Raw genomic sequence first — 20,066 nt, forward strand, 5'->3', positions numbered from 1 at the left:
AAGCAGGTCTAGGGTTATCTGTGAAATTTCAATTAAATCAAAAGCTTTGATAGCATGATAAGTCATTCCAGAGCTTGGAGTCAAAACACATTGTTATTTGATCCTCTGCTTGTGTTCCTGGGAACAGCATGCATGAAAGACAGTCAGCAGCAGACCAGTCAGGAAGATGGAAAGGGTGGAAATGAATCTACTAATAGATCACTGTGTCTCTTTCAGCCAGAGCCACTTGAGGTCTGATAATTTTTATATATACAGAGTCTTAAAGGTACCCCATTTCTCAAGAGACAGAACAGAGAGCAAAAGAGATCACCTGGGACATGTGCAGCACTCCAGGGGATGGTTCCCTACTGCCACAAAAGTTGGGTTGTTTTCCCAGGCTTGTTATAAACAAGATTTTTACCTGCAACAGCATTGGGAGCCGAATGCAAATCTCTGTGACAGACACAAAGCACTGAGCCCTGTGTATGTAATGGAATGGATTTCTAGCACAAACTTTGGTGGCCTGAGATGAACAGGTAAAGACAGGTACAATCAAAAATAATAGTATGATTCAACCAAGCCAGCACCAAAACCTAGTTCTCATCTCAATAAAATGCAGGAGAGGCAGCAGTTCTCCAGAGAGACATGATTTGCTTTACCTGTTGTTCAGCACCCTTTGATTTTTAAGGTTTCCTCCTCTGTCTTCAGAGGCAACTGCTGGATGACAAGGGCAGTGCCAGAGACTCTCAAAGTCCTGTTTATGAGGAATATCACCTCTGCTTAGCAGTGTTTAGACAGCAATGCTTCACCTTAAATAAGCGTGGGATTTCAACTACACCTGGCCTGTAGTGGTAAACAACACTAAAATACATTGTAAGCAACACCTTCCCTTGTCACATATAGTACAGCCTGATAAAATCCCATCAAATGTAATGGGATGTCTTACCTTGCCCCCAAACAGTTCACAATCACACACAGGGTCACACTAGGCATGTGTACATGTGAGGCTACTGATCCTCAATAGTGCTAAAAACAAAGAGACTCTCCAGACGAGCAATGTCAAAATTACACAGCAATCAACAACAGAAAGAGCAGACCACTGAAAAATCCTGTCTGATCCTAGGCAGCACTGGGGGATAACTTATCACCCTGGCAGCAACCACCCTGTTAAGCATGTCTGTCCATAGAGCCCTCCTCTTCAGAGTGAAAGATCTTCATTAAACAACAGTGCAACCATATTATAGACACAGCAATGACAGCTGTGCTCTTCTCTGTGATATAATCCCTCTGTGATAGAATCTCTGGTATAATCTGCAATGTGAGCTGCCTATTCTTGCTTTCCAGAGATGTGACACACAGAGGACAGGACAGGCTATACTCAGCTCTGTCGTGTTAGGGAGTAGAAAACTCCACCCCAGCTCCTCCTGCCCGGCAGGTGATGAGTCAATGGTGACAGTGAGCAATTAACCTGCCAGCAGGAGCTCACCAGAGCAAAACCCAGACAAGAAAAGGAAGTCCCCATCCCTCATCCTCTCCTCAGTTCTAGACTTATCCACAAAGAGATGAGGACCAGACATTTCTTTTCTGTATGGAGATAAAGATCTCTTTTGTGTCTTTCAGCATGGGCAATTCAACCCTGTGGACTCCAAACCAAGCATCACCTGCCTTTAAACACAGAATTTCAGAAGATCCCATGACATTGAGCCAAACCTCTCTAGAAGTGTGTGCTCAAGGATAACTGGCACCTCAAATCCTTAACAACTTGATAGTCTCTGAATCCAGTTATTTTGGTTCTGATCCAATCCTGCCTCATTAAGCCAGGTTTCCCCCACTTCCATAAACAAATACATTTACTGTTTTGACTTTCTAACTGGTTTTGCATCTAGGAACACCAGCAGAACAAGCTTTCCTGACAGATTTTGGAAGTAATGTTTCTTCCAACACTCAGTGATGATTTTTCAAAACAAATTCTTTTTGAAACTGATCATCTCTAAAACTGTATTATGGAAAGAATGGGGTGTCCTTACCAGAATCAAATCCTCTTAGCAAATCTCTGAAACCAAAACTCCGCAATCATTCTGCAGGTAGAACCAGGAGATGTAAGAGGCCTTTCTAACATCACAAAATAAATCAATGAGACAATAAGGAACAAATTTCTCAGTGCCCTGCATTTACCACTCAGCTTCTCCAGAAAGAAGAAATTTTATAGTTTAAATTAAACAGTAAGCAAGCTTTTACTTTCTAATCTACAAAATAGGCATTGGCAAATTATCAGCAGTGATTACTCCTTTAGGATATGAGTAAAATTACTGGACAGGAAGAAAGATCTTGAGCCAACAGGTTTGGCATTTAGTTTTTCTAAAGGCAACATCTCTGCATTTCAAAACACCTCTCAGTCACTACTCTTCTACAGTGAAAGAAAAGTTGTGGTTTTTTTGATTTGTGCTCATCAAAAGTGAGCTCTAACTAGCACGGACACTCTCTTTGTGTTTTGCCCCAGCAAGGCAGCATCCAGTGCCACTGCTGAAGCTGCTGGGTGTTGGCAGAGCTCTAATCTCATTCTCATACTGATGAATTTTGAGTAAGTCTGTTTATTTTTAATCCATCCTGTGCCCATGACAGCATCCCACTTTTAAACCCTGCAGCCTGCTTATAACCAATCCAGGCAAAAGCTATTTCTGTACACTTGGCTGCCAGTGCTGAGTGTCAGTACATTAAACTGTCTTTGCTTCTCTCAGCTCTGTGTCCTTTCACAGTCAGGCCTAAAAGCATGAGACAACCCAAATGTGATACCCAAGGCAAAGGATAAAGGCTTATGTTGCTCCAGCTGCCATTTTTCTATAGGTTTTTTTTCTGGTTGCTGAACATATTTCATTTAGCATGCTTTCCATTTCCCCCCAGGTTTATTATTTTATATTTATCTATGTGTAATTTCTTTTTTCATTTTCTGAAAGAGTAGCAAAAAAAATTTCAATCTTTTCTCAGGAAGGCTGAGTTACTTGCTGGTATCACCAGTGCTGCAGCCAGTAGCAAATTTCAATACCCTGCACTTGATACTCCAGCCCAAATCAGTTTATATGCTACAAACAAAAGGGAAAGTCCCATGTGAAACTAAAGAAGAAAACGAGTAATGAATCTGTTGTTTCCTTTTTTTCCACTCCTGCTTGGCTTAGTTTATTTAAGATAATGATCTCCAAGCCTTCCAAAGATCAGGAGCACTGATGAAAGGCAGCACACACAGGGGGAACCACAGCCTCACCTGACTGTGGCCCAGAGATTGAGCTCCTGTGACAGTTCCATGCTGTGAGCAGGATACTGTAAAGCACTTCTGAGATCTAAAAGCCAAAGAGACATTTTTTCCACAAATTTAGGTGCTGAGGGCAAATATTACTAATAAATACAGCTCCAAACCAAGTATATTTCAAAAAATAAACACAGGTGCTCTACTACACTGGAGATGCTCAAAGAGCTGTGGTACCTAATTCCCAGTGAAATTGGTGAGAGCTGGGTGACTAATCAGGAGTAGCCAAGCAAGGCTCTTGGCAATAACAGCCCTAAAGCATTACTGCATCCTTAGCTACCTAAACCTCAGTGAATAAATAATTCTTTGAGAATTTTAAATTTTTCTTCCCATCAAAACAGTGAGTTTTAACTGCCTTCTATCACAATCTTTAATGAGAACTTTTTCCACTCTGTGTTTCATAATTTACTTCCCAGGTAAAAAAAATCAAAGAAAAATGAAAGCTCTATCTCTCTTCTGATTTTGCATTTCTTAGAGAAATTAGTTTCCATTCTGCCTCTCTCAAGTGGAACAAATTCCCCAAATAAAATGTGTGCATTGAGCAGTCACAGTAACAGTGCCAAGTTCAGACTCTAATGCCAATTGTCATCAAAATTATCTGTACTGCAAGTCCTGTAAGAAAGAGCAATCACAAAAAAAAAGTCAGCTTTCCTCATAGCATATCTGCGCAGAGACTCAGCTGTCCAAAGTATTGGGAAATACAATTCAAAAGTGATAAAATATAAATGAAATATAAGCAATGAAATATAAGGGATGAAATGTAAGTGAAAATATTTTCGTAATATCAAACAAATCAGAAAAAATACACATATTTGGCACATGGAAAGTTTGCATCCTCTACCAATAGGTAATTGTTATTACAGAGCAGATCTGGGAAACAAAAATAATTGTATATAGACACAGTCATGTTTATGGATAAAAAATGGTGTATTAGGGAGCTGTGCTTTAGCACCAATACACTCATAAACTAAAGCAGCTTCTTTAACAGTGTCCCTCCATTATCCTGGCTATTTCTGTTCAGGATCCTTATCAGGAATTTGTAATACATGAAGAATAAGAGGAGAATCCAGCTTCCATTTCACAGTGGCTGCCTGGCATCAGAGCATCTGAGTGTTATACCAATATTTATTTGATAGAGATATGATCAGTAAAGCTCATGGCTACAGACCACAATAGAGCATTTCTGTTCTTTAGTAAAGGTACTTGCAGCATTAACTTAATTTTCTGCATGAACCCTCATAGTATGTCATATACCTGTAAGTTCCCTAGCTTTTCTGGATTTGCATATTGTTTGAAAATTGCTTTGTAATTCTCAGAGGAAAATTATTCTCAGATACTGAACACTGCTTTAAATTCAACTGATAATATTATTAGTGGTGGTTTAAGCAGAAATCTCATGTGAGACTGCATGCATTTATATAGAGGTTATGTATTGGAGAACTGAATCTTTGGCTTTTGATCTGCTCTTTAGACTGGATCTAGACACAAAGAAAAAACAAACTCTCACAAGAGTGGTCTGGCAGTGATATTTTGAAACTCACTGCAAAAAAAGCCATAAGACCAGTAAACCATATGAAATGTCTAATTGATTAATCCTACTTTTTGGGTATTTCTGTTATTTCTAGTAAAATAGAATCATTAAAAAAATTGGTTTCTGAGATTTTGTTTGTTGACTGTGAGCCCTGGCCTGACCTCAGCCTTGAATTTAAATCCCCAGCAGAAATCTGAAATTAATCTACCTCTGGTTTAGTTATCACTAATTATAATTATTAACAGGAGTATCCAGTAAATGAATGGGGTTTTAGTGACATGGTGTTTACCTAGAACAAAGGATAAATAAAAACACACTTCCTTCTTCACAGTGTCTTTTCCCATGGCAGTGCAGGATCTGGCCCTTACCCGGGCATGGTAAAGGACACAAGCCCAGCCACGTGCCTACAGACACAGGAGTTTGCCCAAACACTGAGATGTCACATACTGCAAACAGAGGCAGTTGAGAACTGCTCCTCCTGTACCCAAGCTGATGGTTTGAAGCTTTCCCTGCAGCTAATCCAGGGGATGGAGTGAGAGCAGTCAAACAGCTGCCCCAGGAACACTGTCACTGGAGCTCCCAGCCTTGCCTGGCACAGCACTGCTCCCATGGCCCACCAGCTCCCTGCAAAAGCCATGTGAAACAGCCTGAGAATGTCCCTCACCATTCCACGCAGGAATTTACTGTCCTCCTGTGGTGTCTCCCATGCCACATGAAGAAAAGGTGTTGTTGGGAGCTATCTGGCCTGGAGCTATATCCACCAGCAGGAGCAGGCTCAGAGGAGACTGTCAGCCAGTACAAATGCTGAGATTTCTTGAGACATCTCTCCAGCTCTCTGCCTGTGAGCTGCTGTACGCAGGAGAGATTTAATGGTCTGGAAGAAATACCTTCTGCCTCTTGTCACAGGACTCGAAAGCCTGGACCATCACCAAAACAGGAAACAGCAAACCTAAGCTGTGAATTCAGCCGAACAAATTGGCCAGATGATGAGAGCAGTGGGAAAGGCCAGCCTCTGCTGCAGCGGGGCCGCGTGCGGCTCAGCGCTGCGGGCGGCCCGAGCGCGGCAGCAGTCGGAAATGTCTCTGTGGGGAGCAGCCAAACACGGCATAACCCGGACAGCACCGCACAAAGACGGCAGGAGGCAAGGGTAGGGCAGAGGAAGGGTTGTAAGGAAGAAGCCAGCAACACATTTGTAAAAGTGCCTAAGGATCTGCAGGGAAATTTCGGTGTCTTTCAGGACAATAGGAACAGAAGCGAAGAGCTCAGCTCTGCGGCTGAATTAATGCAGCACTACATAGATTAATGCACCATTGCAAGCCATGCTCAGCAATTAAAGGCATGGATACCTGTCTGCACATCCCAGCTGCAAGGTAAACTAGACATTTTTGTGTCTCCTCCCTTGAAGTTTAAGCTTCCACGTATTTCTGTCTGGAAGCACAGGTTTAGTCACTGACACACAATAACTCAATTGACTCTCTGGGCTCAACAGCCCAAATGCCCATGGGATTATGGCTACGCTCCTGAAAATTAGTTAGTTAATTAAACCCTAGGTCAGGCTTTGTTTTATGAGGCCAAGCTGCTGCAGAAAAACTGAGCAGGTCAACATGAAATTAAAGATCATCTCATTGTGCACAGAGAGAGATGAAGGCAGCACAAGCAATTCTGTTCGCTGCCCCTTGGTGGCCGAGTCACTTGCTTACTGTTCGTTAATTCAGCAAGTTGAATGCCAATGCTGACAGATCAACATACAAACCACCTCTGTGCTGAGGGCTAAAAGAAGCAGCTGAAGAAATAGATAACAGGACAGTCTAGATGATGCCTCCAGGCTACAGCCCTACCTCCAGTGAGAGGAATGATGAACCATGAGGTCCAGAGAAGACTGAATTCACAGGGCTTGGACACTACTGGCTCACTGTTTCTGAAGGGGCTTGGCAGAGTAAGAAAACAAGGGAATAAATTGGGATTTCTCTGGAATCATGCTCCTTCCTGCAGTGCCTTTAGAGGTTCAGAATCGCCCTGGAGGTGTCCTTCCCCCAGACCCTACACAGTGGTCCAGTGAGCCTCAGATCTCCTCCCTTCCCCCTCAGTTCACAGAAGAAAAACACTAAGATGTTTCCGTTGGCTTTTACATCATCTTTTTGTAGAGACTAATCTTCAGTTTCAACAATACATCTTTTGTGAAGCACTCCCAGCAGAAACCTTAGACACCTTCCTTAAGATCTGTTTGCTTACAGAAGACGAGGTAGGATTTGTTTTAACCCCTCTAGATTAATGTCTTGCAGACATTAGTGAAGTGAGATTTAATCAGGTTATTGCTCTACATTTTCCAGGGAAATAAATCACACTTATTACTAGGTTGGAATAGGATGCAAGGCTTGGGCTGAGAACATTTAGTCTTTTTTGTCTTTCCAGAGGGGAGTGAAGGGATAACTTGAAAATTCCTGCAAGGCTGTCAAACAGGCCCTCTACAACTTTGAGTAGGGACAAGGGATGTAAGCCATAATGGTTATGTACATCTGGGGGTGGGCCTGGGTCCCAGTCCCCTGCCTTGCAGAGGTACTGTATGGTGTGCATCAGTACAGAAAGCAGACTCATAACCTCTATTTGAGATCCTCCATGTGAACTCTTCCATAACTCTTAGGACCCAACTCCTCTTCTGGCTGTCTGTTTCTGCCTGGCACAAGGGGATTTGCAACGCAAATGTGGTGTTGTGGGATCAAGCAACCTTTGCAAACCTACTTGCAGACCCTAAATGGAAACTGTGATAATCAGCAGGTCTCAGAGTGTAACAGGCTTATTTTGTTTCAATCTTTTTGATGTTTACAGCATGCATTTAACAATGAACAAGCAACTATATTTATTCTCACCAGACATTTTCCTAAAACAAGGCTAGATAGGAAATAAAAAAGCAGCTCTTTATCCAGACTTTTGATTTAAAACTGCTTTTTCCTTCATTCATGAAACAAAAAAAGACTTTGCTCTCGGCGATGCTAGTAGTGATTTCTTCAGTACATGTTAATACATCTCCTTGTACAAACCCACGCATGTGCAAGGAACAATGTATGGGAAATCAAATTGAAAAAGTCCTCCTCTCTTTTTCCCCAGAATGGAAGCAGACAACTGAAGCCAATACAAGTCTTTCTGATAACTACAAGTTTGCATGTGCTGAAGTGCCTAAAGCCCGTAAGATTGGCATCCATTTCTCCTTATCCAGTGGGCTGTGCAAACATGGGAGAAAGCAAATTCCAGTAACACAGCCTGCAATCAGGTTTCAAATCATGCAACAAAGCAGCACAAAGCACAATGGGGAAAAAAAAGTCAAAATCTTATTGCAGAATACAATAAAACATATCCTGTTTGGGATGAAAGAGAAAAGGAAATACCAGGCAAGGCAGCACTGCTCCTTGTAAATACCCTCCTCCAGTGCTTTCCCTGGATGAATTAGTCCTATGAACCCTAACTCCATCAGCATGAATCAGCCTGTCTGCTCCAAGGTAAAGGCTACAATTCTCTCTCGTGTTTAATGGGAACTCTTTCCCTCCTCCTTTTCTTGGCTTCCTGCTTAGAAAGAATAGACTCTCCAGAGACAGTTTTGGATCTGGACCACAATCTTGCTCCCTACCGATAACTAAGTATCTCTGGGCAGGAGTACATTTAAAGAAGCAGCTGGTAATTATGAGCCAAGTGCTTACTGGCAGGATTTCCCCCTGCTACTGAGCCAATGCTTTTTGGGAACTAAATGACTCGGTGATAACTATCAGGTAAAACCTACAAACCAGGGGAGGTTCCCACATTAGAACCATGAGCAAGAAACAATGCAAAAGTGGGTGGAGGATGGCTGAAAATTATGTCTGACAGTTGCTTGAATTCCCTGTCCTCCACTCACCCAAAGTGGTTGTGTGCAACTGCTGGGCATTTTCTAGGTAGTACTTGAAAGCTACAAAATCTCTTCCCATGTCTACAGCACTAATGAAAACAAATGACCTTTTCCTTCCAGCTAATCAAAATGTACCAGCAGCACTGGAAAACCATCACAACACTTACTCTTTTGGAGGGTTAAGGTCCTCTGGGCGAGCCTCGAAGAACCTGAAGACTTCATCGCACTGTGAAATATGGGGAGGAAGCCGAACCAGTGCCTGCAAAACAAAACAGAGAGTGAGAAGCACTTAGACATGAGCCACGTTTGAAACATGGCCTCAAACATCTAAACTACCAAGCACAAGGAGGCAAAACAGTCCTGGCAGGGGGAAAGGAATACTGAAGGACAGCAGCATACCTGGCTACTTACCTGAAAAGAAAGGAAACAGCAAGCCTTGACTGCAAATGTCAGGTAGGAAGTAATGAATTCAGACAAGCAACAGTTCTTAGAATCATCCAATGTAATTTATTTTGCCATGTGCTCAAGAGCAGAATTTGGTCCATAAGTGCAAAACCATGACACTGCACAAGTAAGTGCTCTGTGGCCGGGACAGTCTGTGACATGGGCTTTCACAGCATCTCAAACGCTGAGGTTAGGTCAATGCACACAAATCCAACACCTACTGAGACAACAGATTAATGTGCTCCAGAAAGCTTTCCATTCAGCACTGTCCACACAAAAAGCAGAATTCGCTAAAAAAACCCCCATAACCAAACCAAACCAAACAACAATTTGCTCCTAAATTAACAGGAAAGGAAGTTTGATTACGTGTCTGAAAAAAACAAATCAAACCCAACCAAAACACAGAGAGGCTTTTTCTGCATGAAGAAGGTTGCACAGTACATCCTGGCTAACAGTGTCTGTGTGCTCACCTTGGCAGTGGGACATGGCACTTGTCACAGTCAGCAATAGCTAAGTACAGTCTGGGCATTAACCACATTATGCTGAAGTGTACTGGAAAGCAAGACCTAAAATAAGACAAGCATACAAGGCAGAAACATGCTATGAATTTGCTGTTCAGAATCTAGAGCTTTATGGTGCCAAAAGAAGTTAAGGAGCTGTCCCCAGCCCACAGAGATGGGGCAGCAGATCTCAGTGACGTGACTCTGAGACTGCCTCCAGAAATGACAACTAGGAGAAGAAAAGAGGCTGGACTTCACCTCCTCCTGTGCTAAGTTATGCTGAAAATAGGCCACAGGTTAAATATAGACCAAGCTTCTTAGAGTTGCTGTAAACCTGTTTGACAAAATGAGATTGTCTGGCTCTTCTCCTAGTTGAAAGTAGGACAAACAATCTTGAAAGATGGATGAAGAATTGCACCAGAACTAAATGAAGATGCATTAGGGTGAACAGGTTATATTAACCATGAGACATCTGACTGATCTTGGTCAGACACGCCAGAAGGTCCAATCAAAGCACAAAGGCAGGACAGGGCAGTTGGTTACCATCACAGCTGTTTTTAACCAGGCTTTAGAAGTGGCCAGATTTATTTCCAAGACTACATTTGCTTGAGGATGTGAAGGAAAAGAGCTGAAAAAAGCCTGCAATGAAACTGCAGATTAGATGATGGAGGTCTTGTTTTGAGGTGTTCAGAAATTCACAGTCAAATGCTTCCACACCTACAGCTTTCCTTTCCTTTGTGAAGGGATGTTAGAAGAACAATAGGAAAATCCATTTGGTATCACTAGGCCTGTAAAAAATGAGACTCTGGCCTTTGGTCATGTGGAACTGCACTATAGAGCTGAAAAAGATGCCTTGCAAAGGAAGCAGCATCAGATGCAGAAGCTGGGCAACAGTTTGGTGGGTCCAAGTGCCAGGGTAAGCACCACTGGCTGCTGTACCAAGGTAGGATGAAATGCAACAGCTGAAAAACTCAAGCACTTTTACAGGAACAAAAGATGCCCTGGTCTCCACCTCTGTTTGTTCAAACTTGTCTAGAAGTGTAACAAAGGTGTGAGCTCTGCCTTTTTTCCTACTGTACATAAATACATGCATCCAGCTGGCAAACCAGGAATAACACTGGGAAGTCAGGAAGTGCCCAGGAATAGTAATGATCACAGCATGTTGAAAGAGAAATGCCTCACCAGCATGGGCTAACAAGAGCATAAACAACATTTATTCATCTGCACTCCAAGCAAGAGACAGCAAAGCAACGCTGTCTAATCAACAGTGGATGGAGCTGATATTTAGCACTGGCTCTACTACTCACACCCTTTTTGGTTAGGGCAGGTTACTTAACCTCCTTTCATCAAATTCATCTGGGATATATCTTCAGTTCCCCCCTTACAATGCTGAGCAATAACACTTACTTAATCTGCAGAAAGGTTAGGAGGCTCAGATATTCAATATCTACAGTGTGTTTTGAAATCCCAAAGGGCTCAGTCTTGCACAGTCAATGGGGCAAGAACAAGCAGTGCAAATGATACGTATCATTACTAGGGAAACACAAAGTTACACCCAGTGCGGGGGGTCTTGGACATCAGACGCCTTCCCAAAGAGTCACCACTTCCCTGCAGAGTCACCCTTTGGAAAGCTTTGGGAAATCTGAACCCCCTGAATCAGTGGCTGGCTGCCTGGAAATCCCCAGAAGCACTGTGGTCCTGCCGAGCTGAAGGGGGATAACTGAAAAGCACCTCTCTGACTCCAGGCTTTTGCAGGGACTGGATAAAAATCAATCAGTCATTTCCACACCCAGCCATCCATCTTCCCACCCTGGGGCAGGGCTGGCTCTTCTACTTCTGAATCATTTCCCAACGTACTGCAATTTCCAGCCCTATGCACAGGGATGGACTGAAATACACTCCACAGTGACTTGCCATTGCATGTTTTTTGGGAAGCTCAGGTGTAAAGTCGAACCAGTCAATTTTTACTTTTTTTTTTTTTTGGGGGGGGAACAAAACCCAAAGAAGTAGTAAAAAATTCTAAGAAATGGTTTTAAAAAGTGCAACCAAGGGTATAAAATCAATCAGGATCCTTCTATTAAATTTTGAATAGCAGGAGGGAGCAGTGACATTGTTTAGCAAGACAAATGTCTCTTCTCACACGAACAAATCAAAGCCAACACAATTCCGGTGAGCAAACAAAAAGTGTACTGAGGAGATCAGGGACATCACTGTCACTTTGCAAGGGGAAAATGGAAGCTTCTGGCATTTCCAGCAAGACAGTTCCAGGGCAGAGCTGCAACAGCCTGAAGGAAAGACTGCAAGGTCAAGGGAAGAAGTGTAAAGACAGGAGGAACCCAAAGGACAGAAAGGACAGGGGAGTGACATTCTTCTGGGGATGTAAAAACCAGAGCTAAACACAAACAGCATCCAGGAACAGCAAGGAACTTGCACAGGAAAGGTGAGAGATAAAAAGTGCCAGCAAGCAGAACTCAGCCTTGCACAAGCATCAAGTACTATCAGTAACAGCATGTTTCCTTGCTTGGCGTGCACAGGCGGACGTGCACTGCTCAGCCCTCACACATCCTCAGGAGATAGGCTTTTATGTGTCATTCCAGCCTGGGATGATGTCTGTCTCTACATTACAGCTTACAGTCTTGCTGAGCAGGTGACTCAAAAGGCTGTTGAAAAGCTGTAACATTAGGCAGGGTGTGAGCAGGCAGCCCTTGGTACTGGGGATGGCCAGCTACTCTCAGAGCACCAGCCCACCTGTGGAAAGCTGCTGTGCAAAGCTGCTGTGTGCCACACACAGCAATCAAAGGCAGCAGAGCACCAAGTGCAAACAGGGGTTCATTGCTTAAGGTTACATGAACTGGCAACTGCTCCGTGGGACTGTGTCACAGCTCAAAGGCTTCATGGAACACATGGTATAAAACCCTGCAGGCACTCCTAACGAGGTGTTGAGTCCTGTGGGTTGCATTTTTGCAGATACATTTATAAAAAACTGATACAGAGATGTGTATGTGTAGAGATGCACAGCACATATGTGCACAGAATGGTATTCACCCCACTGAACTTCATGTGTCTTAAATGGGAGAGTGGTCACACTTGTCTATCAACTTGTATCATTGCTAGAGAAAGAGCAGCATCTTCAGAAGGTGCTTTTTCTACCACCTGCCATGGGTGTCTAGCTGTGGAAGGGGTGAATCATTGTCTCCACACAGCCTCTAGAGACACTTCAGATGCACAGCTTTTAAATCCCTAATATCCAGTGGGTTTATTCCCAGCTCTGCATACATGTACACAGTTCACAATACTGCACAGTTATGACTCCCTTACTTTTCCTCTAATTGTTTATAATTTCATTAACATTAGTCACTAGAGCCAGATGTTTGGGAATGCTCATGAGCCCAGCAAGGGGAAAGGTGCAATTAAAACAGATAATTTCTGAGAACAAATAAATAAATGGTTTAATCTATACAAAAACACTTTCTGTTTGGCTGACAACCTCAAGCTTGAACTAAAGCACTGAAGTGGTGGATGGCAAACACTGACAGTCAGGCAGAGAAGTGGATAAAGAATGCATGGTGGTGGTTCAGACTGGAGAAGAAGTTGAAATAAATAAAGAGTTGAGTAAAGGAAGAAAGAGGGTGCAGTTTTGGAAGTAACTGGAACATGTAAGAGCTTCTGGCTAGGTTAGTGTTTATGACAAAGATGTTGCATCTTAAGGTCTTCCCTACACAAAGATGCTTCCCTCAATTAGGATCAGCACACAAAAATATGGGAGCCAGCAAATTCTGGCCTGTGTCTTCCCAGAGGGCTGTGAAAGGACAGAGTGACAGTTTTGTGAACCACTGACCTGAAAGGTCTTTCTTGAAGACAGGATGGTACATACTGGACAAACACTCACCAGAGGTGTGTTTGAGAGATCAAAAGCCTCATAAATAAAATGCCTCTGGGGAAGGGAGCTCTATGAAGTTGCTCTTTCTTTCACATTGGCAAAAATTCCTAAACAAATTTAGAAAATCAGGCCCAATGAGCCCAGAAGACCTTAAATCACACTAAACTAATTCCAAGCCTACAGTTAAGAGGGAAATCATCCAGAGAGACTAATTCCAGTGGGCAGCACACATTTACTGGCAAAACACTGTTTGTTTGGTAACTCACTCAGGTTACCAGTAAGGACATCCAGACTCTGCACTTTTATGGAGAAAACTCCTGGAAATCTTCCCATGTATCCCACTCCTCTCGTTTTTATTGCAACTTCAAAGTTTCTTGCAGTCTTAGCAAAACTACTGGCTTAGTTACCTTTGTGATGGCATTTCTCTAAGCTGCTACAATGCACTGGGAATAACCCAGGCATGAGGGGTACAGAGCCCGAAGCCGTAGGGTCCAGAGGGATCATGCCTCTGATACAGAATCTTCTGCAGACCTCTCCTTACTGCCAAGTATCCCTACAAACTCTAAGACAGCCTCTGCTTATTCCTGGCACAGAAACCACAAACACATCCACACAGCAGGAGTAAGACCTGCTTGTCAGCCATGCAAATTTCCACACTGACAGACAGTCAGCAAAAACAAGACAACAAATGGTCAAACATTTGCATCCCCCATTTGTGCTTCAGCTTTCCAGGACAGGTAAAATGGATGGAAAACTCTTATCCTGCAAACAAAAAATGCTATGAACTTTGCATTTGAACCTGCCTCCCTCCTCTGCTGCCACATAGATTCCAGTGGACAGAGGTCTATTGTTCTATTTATTCATTTTATTAACCCACGTCACATTCATTCCATCAGCTTCACCCACATTATTCCAGCAAAATTCTCTAATTTTTTCAAATTTGTCAGCCTACCCATTTCAGGAGTAACATGGGGCATAAGCTTTACGCTCTTATAGAAGCAGGACTGAACATGCAAAACTTATGCTTTTGCTCTACAGTTCCATACAATTCTCTAAAGAGTCAACACATCCACTGGATAGAGGTAGAAAAAGCAGAAAATGGATACAAAGACAAATTAAATACAAATTACAGTAAACTGCAAATGAAATACAAAGACACTACATCAAGCACAAGAAACGTATGTGCCAGAGACTACTGGAATAATTTTCTGGAGATGTCACTAAAGGTTTGTGATACTCAGTGCTGAGAACCACTGTGGCTGCTACTGGAGACAGGAAACACTGGGCTGGGGGAAACTGGGCTAACCCAACACTGCAGGGTCTCTGATCACAAAAGCAGCAGCTATCAATATATGGATTAAGTAAACAGCTTGGCTTCAGGGACGTATCCAACCATGTCTGGGCAGCAGCAGAAGATCTGAACCAAAGTGAAACCATTCTATGATTCTATGACCTGAGCCAGACTTCTCCAAGAGAGAAAAAAGGAAATAAGGAGAGCAGGAATCACAGCACCACGGTGTCAGAGAATGTGCCCTCAGCCACAACACATCCCTTGGCCGTGACCAGTGGAGCCCCAGCAGGCCTGGCTGGGTCAGGTCAGGTCTGTCTGGGGCATAGACAATGGGGTCCCACAGAACCAGCTGCCCCTGGTCACTGCTTTCACTGCTGGGTGACAAAGTCCCTGCTCTCCCCACTTTGCATCTGCTGGGCGAACCCTGACGTCAGCCAGCCCTCGCCGCTCCTGTCGCCGGCAGTTCCTGTCTGAAGGAGGGTGCCTGGGGACCCAGTGAGACCCTACATATTTCAGAAAGAGCCATTTGGCTGCCAGCAGGAAGACAGTACACTAATTGTCACACAAAAAAGCCTGATCTCATGAGAGAAGACTTTAATTGCAGCTTCCTCACCCCGGGGGTGCAGATGGCATGGGTTTCACCACCACCACCACCACCCCCAGCACGCCTCAGGCACTTTGGCAATCTGCTTCCAATTTTGGATGAGCAAATGTCTGACTGGAGAAGTTCTTGGGAATGCTTTTTTCACCCCTCCACCTGCTCCTCTGACTTTCTAAAAATGGAAAGAAAACCTCAAGGGAAATAAGAGAGGAAGTCTGGGGTTTAAATAATGTGCTGATGGACTCAATACATCTGCAAAAACTGGGAATCCTACTTGCCTAAGGAAATGAATTTATTCTATTGACAGAGAATGAATTATCATCAAATCATAAACTCTAGTTTAGAAAGAAAAGATAAGGTGGCTTAACAGTCTTCTCAACAGAGTCATGCTTTTCTGTGCAGCAATACATTTCGAGGCTTTCACTTATGAGGAGAAGCACTCCTGGAAGACACAGGTCCACCCTCAGTGCTGCACCAGCCACCACTGTCCCTCATGTGGCACCAGAGGACAGACAGACAAAACAGAAGAAAACACCACCTTAGTTGTGCCACTCTGCCTGCTTAGCTTCTGAATCATCGAGGCTGATGCAGAAATAAAATCCACATTTTAGGCAGGCAAGGCTTAGAGCCTTTACTGAGTGGATGAGGCACCAAACCAGTACATAAGGTTTGCCAAGGAAAATGCTGTGAGGACCGTGGGAGCAAACAGCAGCCTGTTCCCACCTGCCCTGGCAGTCTTGGTGGTGACTGGGAGGACCATCCTTCCCTGTGATGGATGTCAGCACTGTCCAGCAGGGAAATGCCAGTGCTGGTGGTGCCCTGAGCCCCCCTGAGCAGGCAGGAGGGCTGCCCTGCCCAGAGCCCTTACCCTGCAGTACTCGTCGATGGGCTTCAGCCTCTTCACTGCCACGTCTCGGACATGGCTCCTCCGGAACAGGATCTTGCCTAAGGAGAGAACACATGAAAGGGGAGGGTCAGGGGTGTCACCTGCCATGTGGGACAACACAGCAGCACCAGGCAGAGAGAACTTCATCCCTGGCTCCAACCATGGCTGTCAGCATGAAATCTGGATGACTGCCACCACAGTCCTGCCTGTGTGAGCTTCCAGAAGGGGACCCAGGGACTTATGGAAGGGGGGGGAAGTTCCGATTTCATCCTGTAGGTAACACAAAAGGTTTTGGTTCCCTTATAGTGATGGCACTATCCTGGAATGGACTGACACTATGTTATGACTTGCTCCTAATTGAGGGTCACTTTGGCATGTTCATGCTGGCTGTGCAGGAAGCACCACTGGGCTCCATCTGCTCCCCACTCAGCTGCCTCCCACTGTGGATGCTCCTGCCCTTCCAGGCAGACAAACCACACACCCAGCTCACAAGCAGATACAAGAGTGTTGGTGACAGAGCCCTTATAAATCTACACAGAGAAACCAAATAACAGAAGAAAAATACACAAGCTCTTTTTTTTAAAACAAACAAACAAAAAAAATAACCTCCATGTCCTTACTGGATGACATTTCTGCAAGCAGTTAAGATTAAATAAACAACCGGGTTTTGTGTGAAACTGATTGTAACAAAGTTTATCAAAATAATCTAGGAACTGAGTTTCCCCACACACAAGGATGTCATAGAGTTGGTATTTTTTTGGCTAGAAGGGATTGTATCTTTATATCCTTTTTCGGTGGTTCCCTTTTCCTTTTGTACTGTATTTCTTTTAATATAATGAGACAAGAATAAATTGTATGTTCTCCTTGTGGTAGAGGAAAACAGTATCTGCCAGCATTATTTAGTCCATGAAACATCTATAAAAAACCACGACATTTATACCACACCCTGCTCCAAACTTCTGCCAACAGGCAAATAAGATACTCATCCATAGATTGTGAGATAAGAAACTGGACTATGAAATCAAATCCAAAATCTGAGTATGTGGCTTTGACTTCATCTGATTACACAATCTGAGAGGTTAATGAAATGGCAGCCTTTGACAGGCCAGTAGCAAAGGCTCTAAATCTCCCCCAGACACTGCCCCTTTTGGTTGCCTTTTCCTCCATAGCTGCTAATCTGGAAGGTGTTAAAGCCTTTTGTTTCAGACAGGAGAAAGTGGTTTATCTTTATTCCCAGTTCTGGCAACAAAACAGTTTGTGCTGCGAGGTAAAGCCATTTCCTGGTGCCATCAATTTCTCTCTCTGGGTTGCCTGTGGTTATCTCATTACTATGCTGATGTTGAACCATCCCTGTAGGATGTGATGCCTCGTGGTCATGGGAAGTCTTCAATGGATGTCTGAGACATTGCATCATCTTGGGCAATTTAGTCAAATTGCATCAGCTTGAGCAATTTAGTCAAAAGCAGCTGGAGAAGGAAAGTGACACTTCCATCCTACTGCACTGACCTACTCGGGACACTGAAAGATTCTTGTTTTCCTGCTTCTCTGTCTGGTAAATGGTGAAAATTACCTGCCTTGAGGATCACACTTCACTTATCCTGCAAAATTGCAATAAACTGCTTTTTCGGGGCAGAAAGAGGTAGGGCTAGCTACAGAGAAAGGAATAGGTCCTTTCTCAGTGTTCCAGAAATGCTGGTGTGGGAGATCTTGGTAATTTTTTTTGCAACTTTTATAAATACACTGCAAAGAGAAAACTAAATTTTGGAAACATTCTCACTTTCTGGCTTTCCTGTTTTCAGTTCAAGCCATGAGTCGAAAGTTGAACGGGTGACCATATAAAAACATTAAGGAAGCAAAGATTTAAACACATCAAAGATCTGTAAATGCAACTCAGCTTTCCTAAAAGTAATAATAAAGAATGTTATATTAAACAGAGTACAAAAAAGACCCCAGGATATGATGAATCTTAATTCAGTCCTTAAATGGAGATGGAAAATATCAAGGCAACTGTGGTGCTAGGACAAAACAAAGCCCAGAAGGTGCTTCCACTTTAATCCCATCAGCAAAAGGAAGATTCTCCTTCTACTACTGGAAACTGGAAAAGGCTCGACAAAGCCAGTGGGAAAGATCTGTAGCTGCCCAGTCCAGTATGGCATTCAAAGCTGAGATCTGGAGAAGACTGGGTACTTTAGAGCACCATGGAATGTCAGTCAACAAAGAAGAAACAAGAAGAAAAACAAGGACACCCTGCAAACATATCCAGTTCTGATGAGCAGCAAGGAGGGGATCTCCTCACAAATTCTGGAGGTCTTCAGGCAGAGCAGTCTCACTGACAGGGTCACCAAAGTACCTCTAAGGAGGGACAGCTTCCCCAGTGCCCAGCTTCTTCCTATGTCTGGGAAGACAGACTGTGCTGATAGGGGCTCAGTCAAAGCCACCACAATCAACCAGCAGGAACCACTGCAGACCCAGTGTGAGTTACTACTGCTCTCTCCAGCTCCCCCTTTTCTCCTGCTCTTCCTCTGAAAGCAAGGGAGGTCCCACAGAACTGGAAAAGGAAGGAATTGTGAGAGACACAGGTTGTACATGCTTTACCTTCTCCAAGTGAGTGCAGACCCCATCAATGGAAAGCTTTGCCTAACAAGGGAGATAGGGTCACCATAAATACAGGGAAGGCAAAGAGCTGGGCAGCAGGAGCACATCAGCCAGCAAGAAGCCCTCTGGACAGCACTGGAAGGGAACATTTTGCCCAGCACCAACATCAAGTGGAAAAGATCCAGGGTGGCTGGTAAATGCAGAACAGCCCAGACAATTCCTTGTGAGGGTGGAGCAGTGGTTTATGTGCCACTTGGCTTTTCCTCTGGGAATATAAGGAAGGGACCTATTTTCTGTGAGTACATAGAGTGCTGCTTCCTCTCTCCTGAATTTTACTGCAGCTCTTTTAAGCCTCCTCAGACACTACAGCCCCATTTTACAGAAGGATAAGTGGCTTTTAAACATGCTGCAGCCCAGCTAGGAAGTGAACAGGAAGTCTGTGTCCATTCAGATGGGAAGTCAAAGGTTACATGAGATGACGCTGCCTCATGCAAATATTTCATTCACTGGTGTGCCAGGCTTGGACAGGGCCAAGGGAGGTCTGGCATACGTTAGGAAAGTCTCTGAAGACAGCAGCAATTGGGAAGAAAGACGTGGGAAAGACAGGGCTCCAGCCCTGCTGCTCATGTAGGATAACAGTATTTATTTTTATCATTTTTTCTCTAAAGAAAATATTATTCCTAGGAAATTAATATGGATAAGAGGCAAAGTATCAGGTTTAACATAGTAGAGGACATCCTAAGCAATCCCTTCATCTGTGTGTGTGTCTGTGTATATATATATATGCAGTCTTTAATTTCACGACCACACACCTCTTCCCTTGTAAGATCTAAGTTTCCTCCTGTATACACAATGGGTGCACAAAGTGGGAAGAATAAAGCTATACAGGAGATTGTCTATCTGGCAGCTTCTGATTCTGTAAGCTTAAAAGTATCCTCAGAATATCACTTTATTCCTGCATCACCTCATACTTGGAGTAATACAGACTTTTAACAAGTGCCATGAGGCCCAAGAACAAAGTGGTTTAAATGCATCCAAACACTCTGGTGCTCCCATTAGCCCACAGACCTGTGCCGGGTACACCAGGTCCACAGCCTAATGGTTTGTAATAGCCAAGGATGTGGTTTGTACAGGGAAGAAGGCCAGCTCCTGTGGAGCTTGGTGACACTGTGGAGCATGGT

The 20,066-nt window shown here is 43.7% G+C and overlaps 1 protein-coding gene across 6 annotated transcripts in view; it reads right to left on the reverse strand.

Annotated features, from left to right (window-relative positions):
• Nucleotides 1-20,066, reverse strand: part of SH3PXD2A (SH3 and PX domains 2A) — a 246,473-nt gene that overhangs the window by 130,894 nt on the left and 95,513 nt on the right. For all 6 annotated transcript variants that reach the window (XM_021536306.2, XM_021536305.2, XM_021536308.3 and 3 more), the window contains 2 exons: nucleotides 16,273-16,349; nucleotides 8,856-8,947 (listed from right to left, as the gene is read on the reverse strand). In XM_021536306.2, coding sequence (XP_021391981.2) covers nucleotides 8,856-8,947; nucleotides 16,273-16,349 — 169 coding nt within the window. The remainder of the gene's footprint in view (nucleotides 1-8,855; nucleotides 8,948-16,272; nucleotides 16,350-20,066) is intronic.

This window comes from Lonchura striata, chromosome 7, assembly GCF_046129695.1.
Source record: "Lonchura striata isolate bLonStr1 chromosome 7, bLonStr1.mat, whole genome shotgun sequence".
Lineage (NCBI taxonomy): Eukaryota > Metazoa > Chordata > Aves > Passeriformes > Estrildidae > Lonchura > Lonchura striata.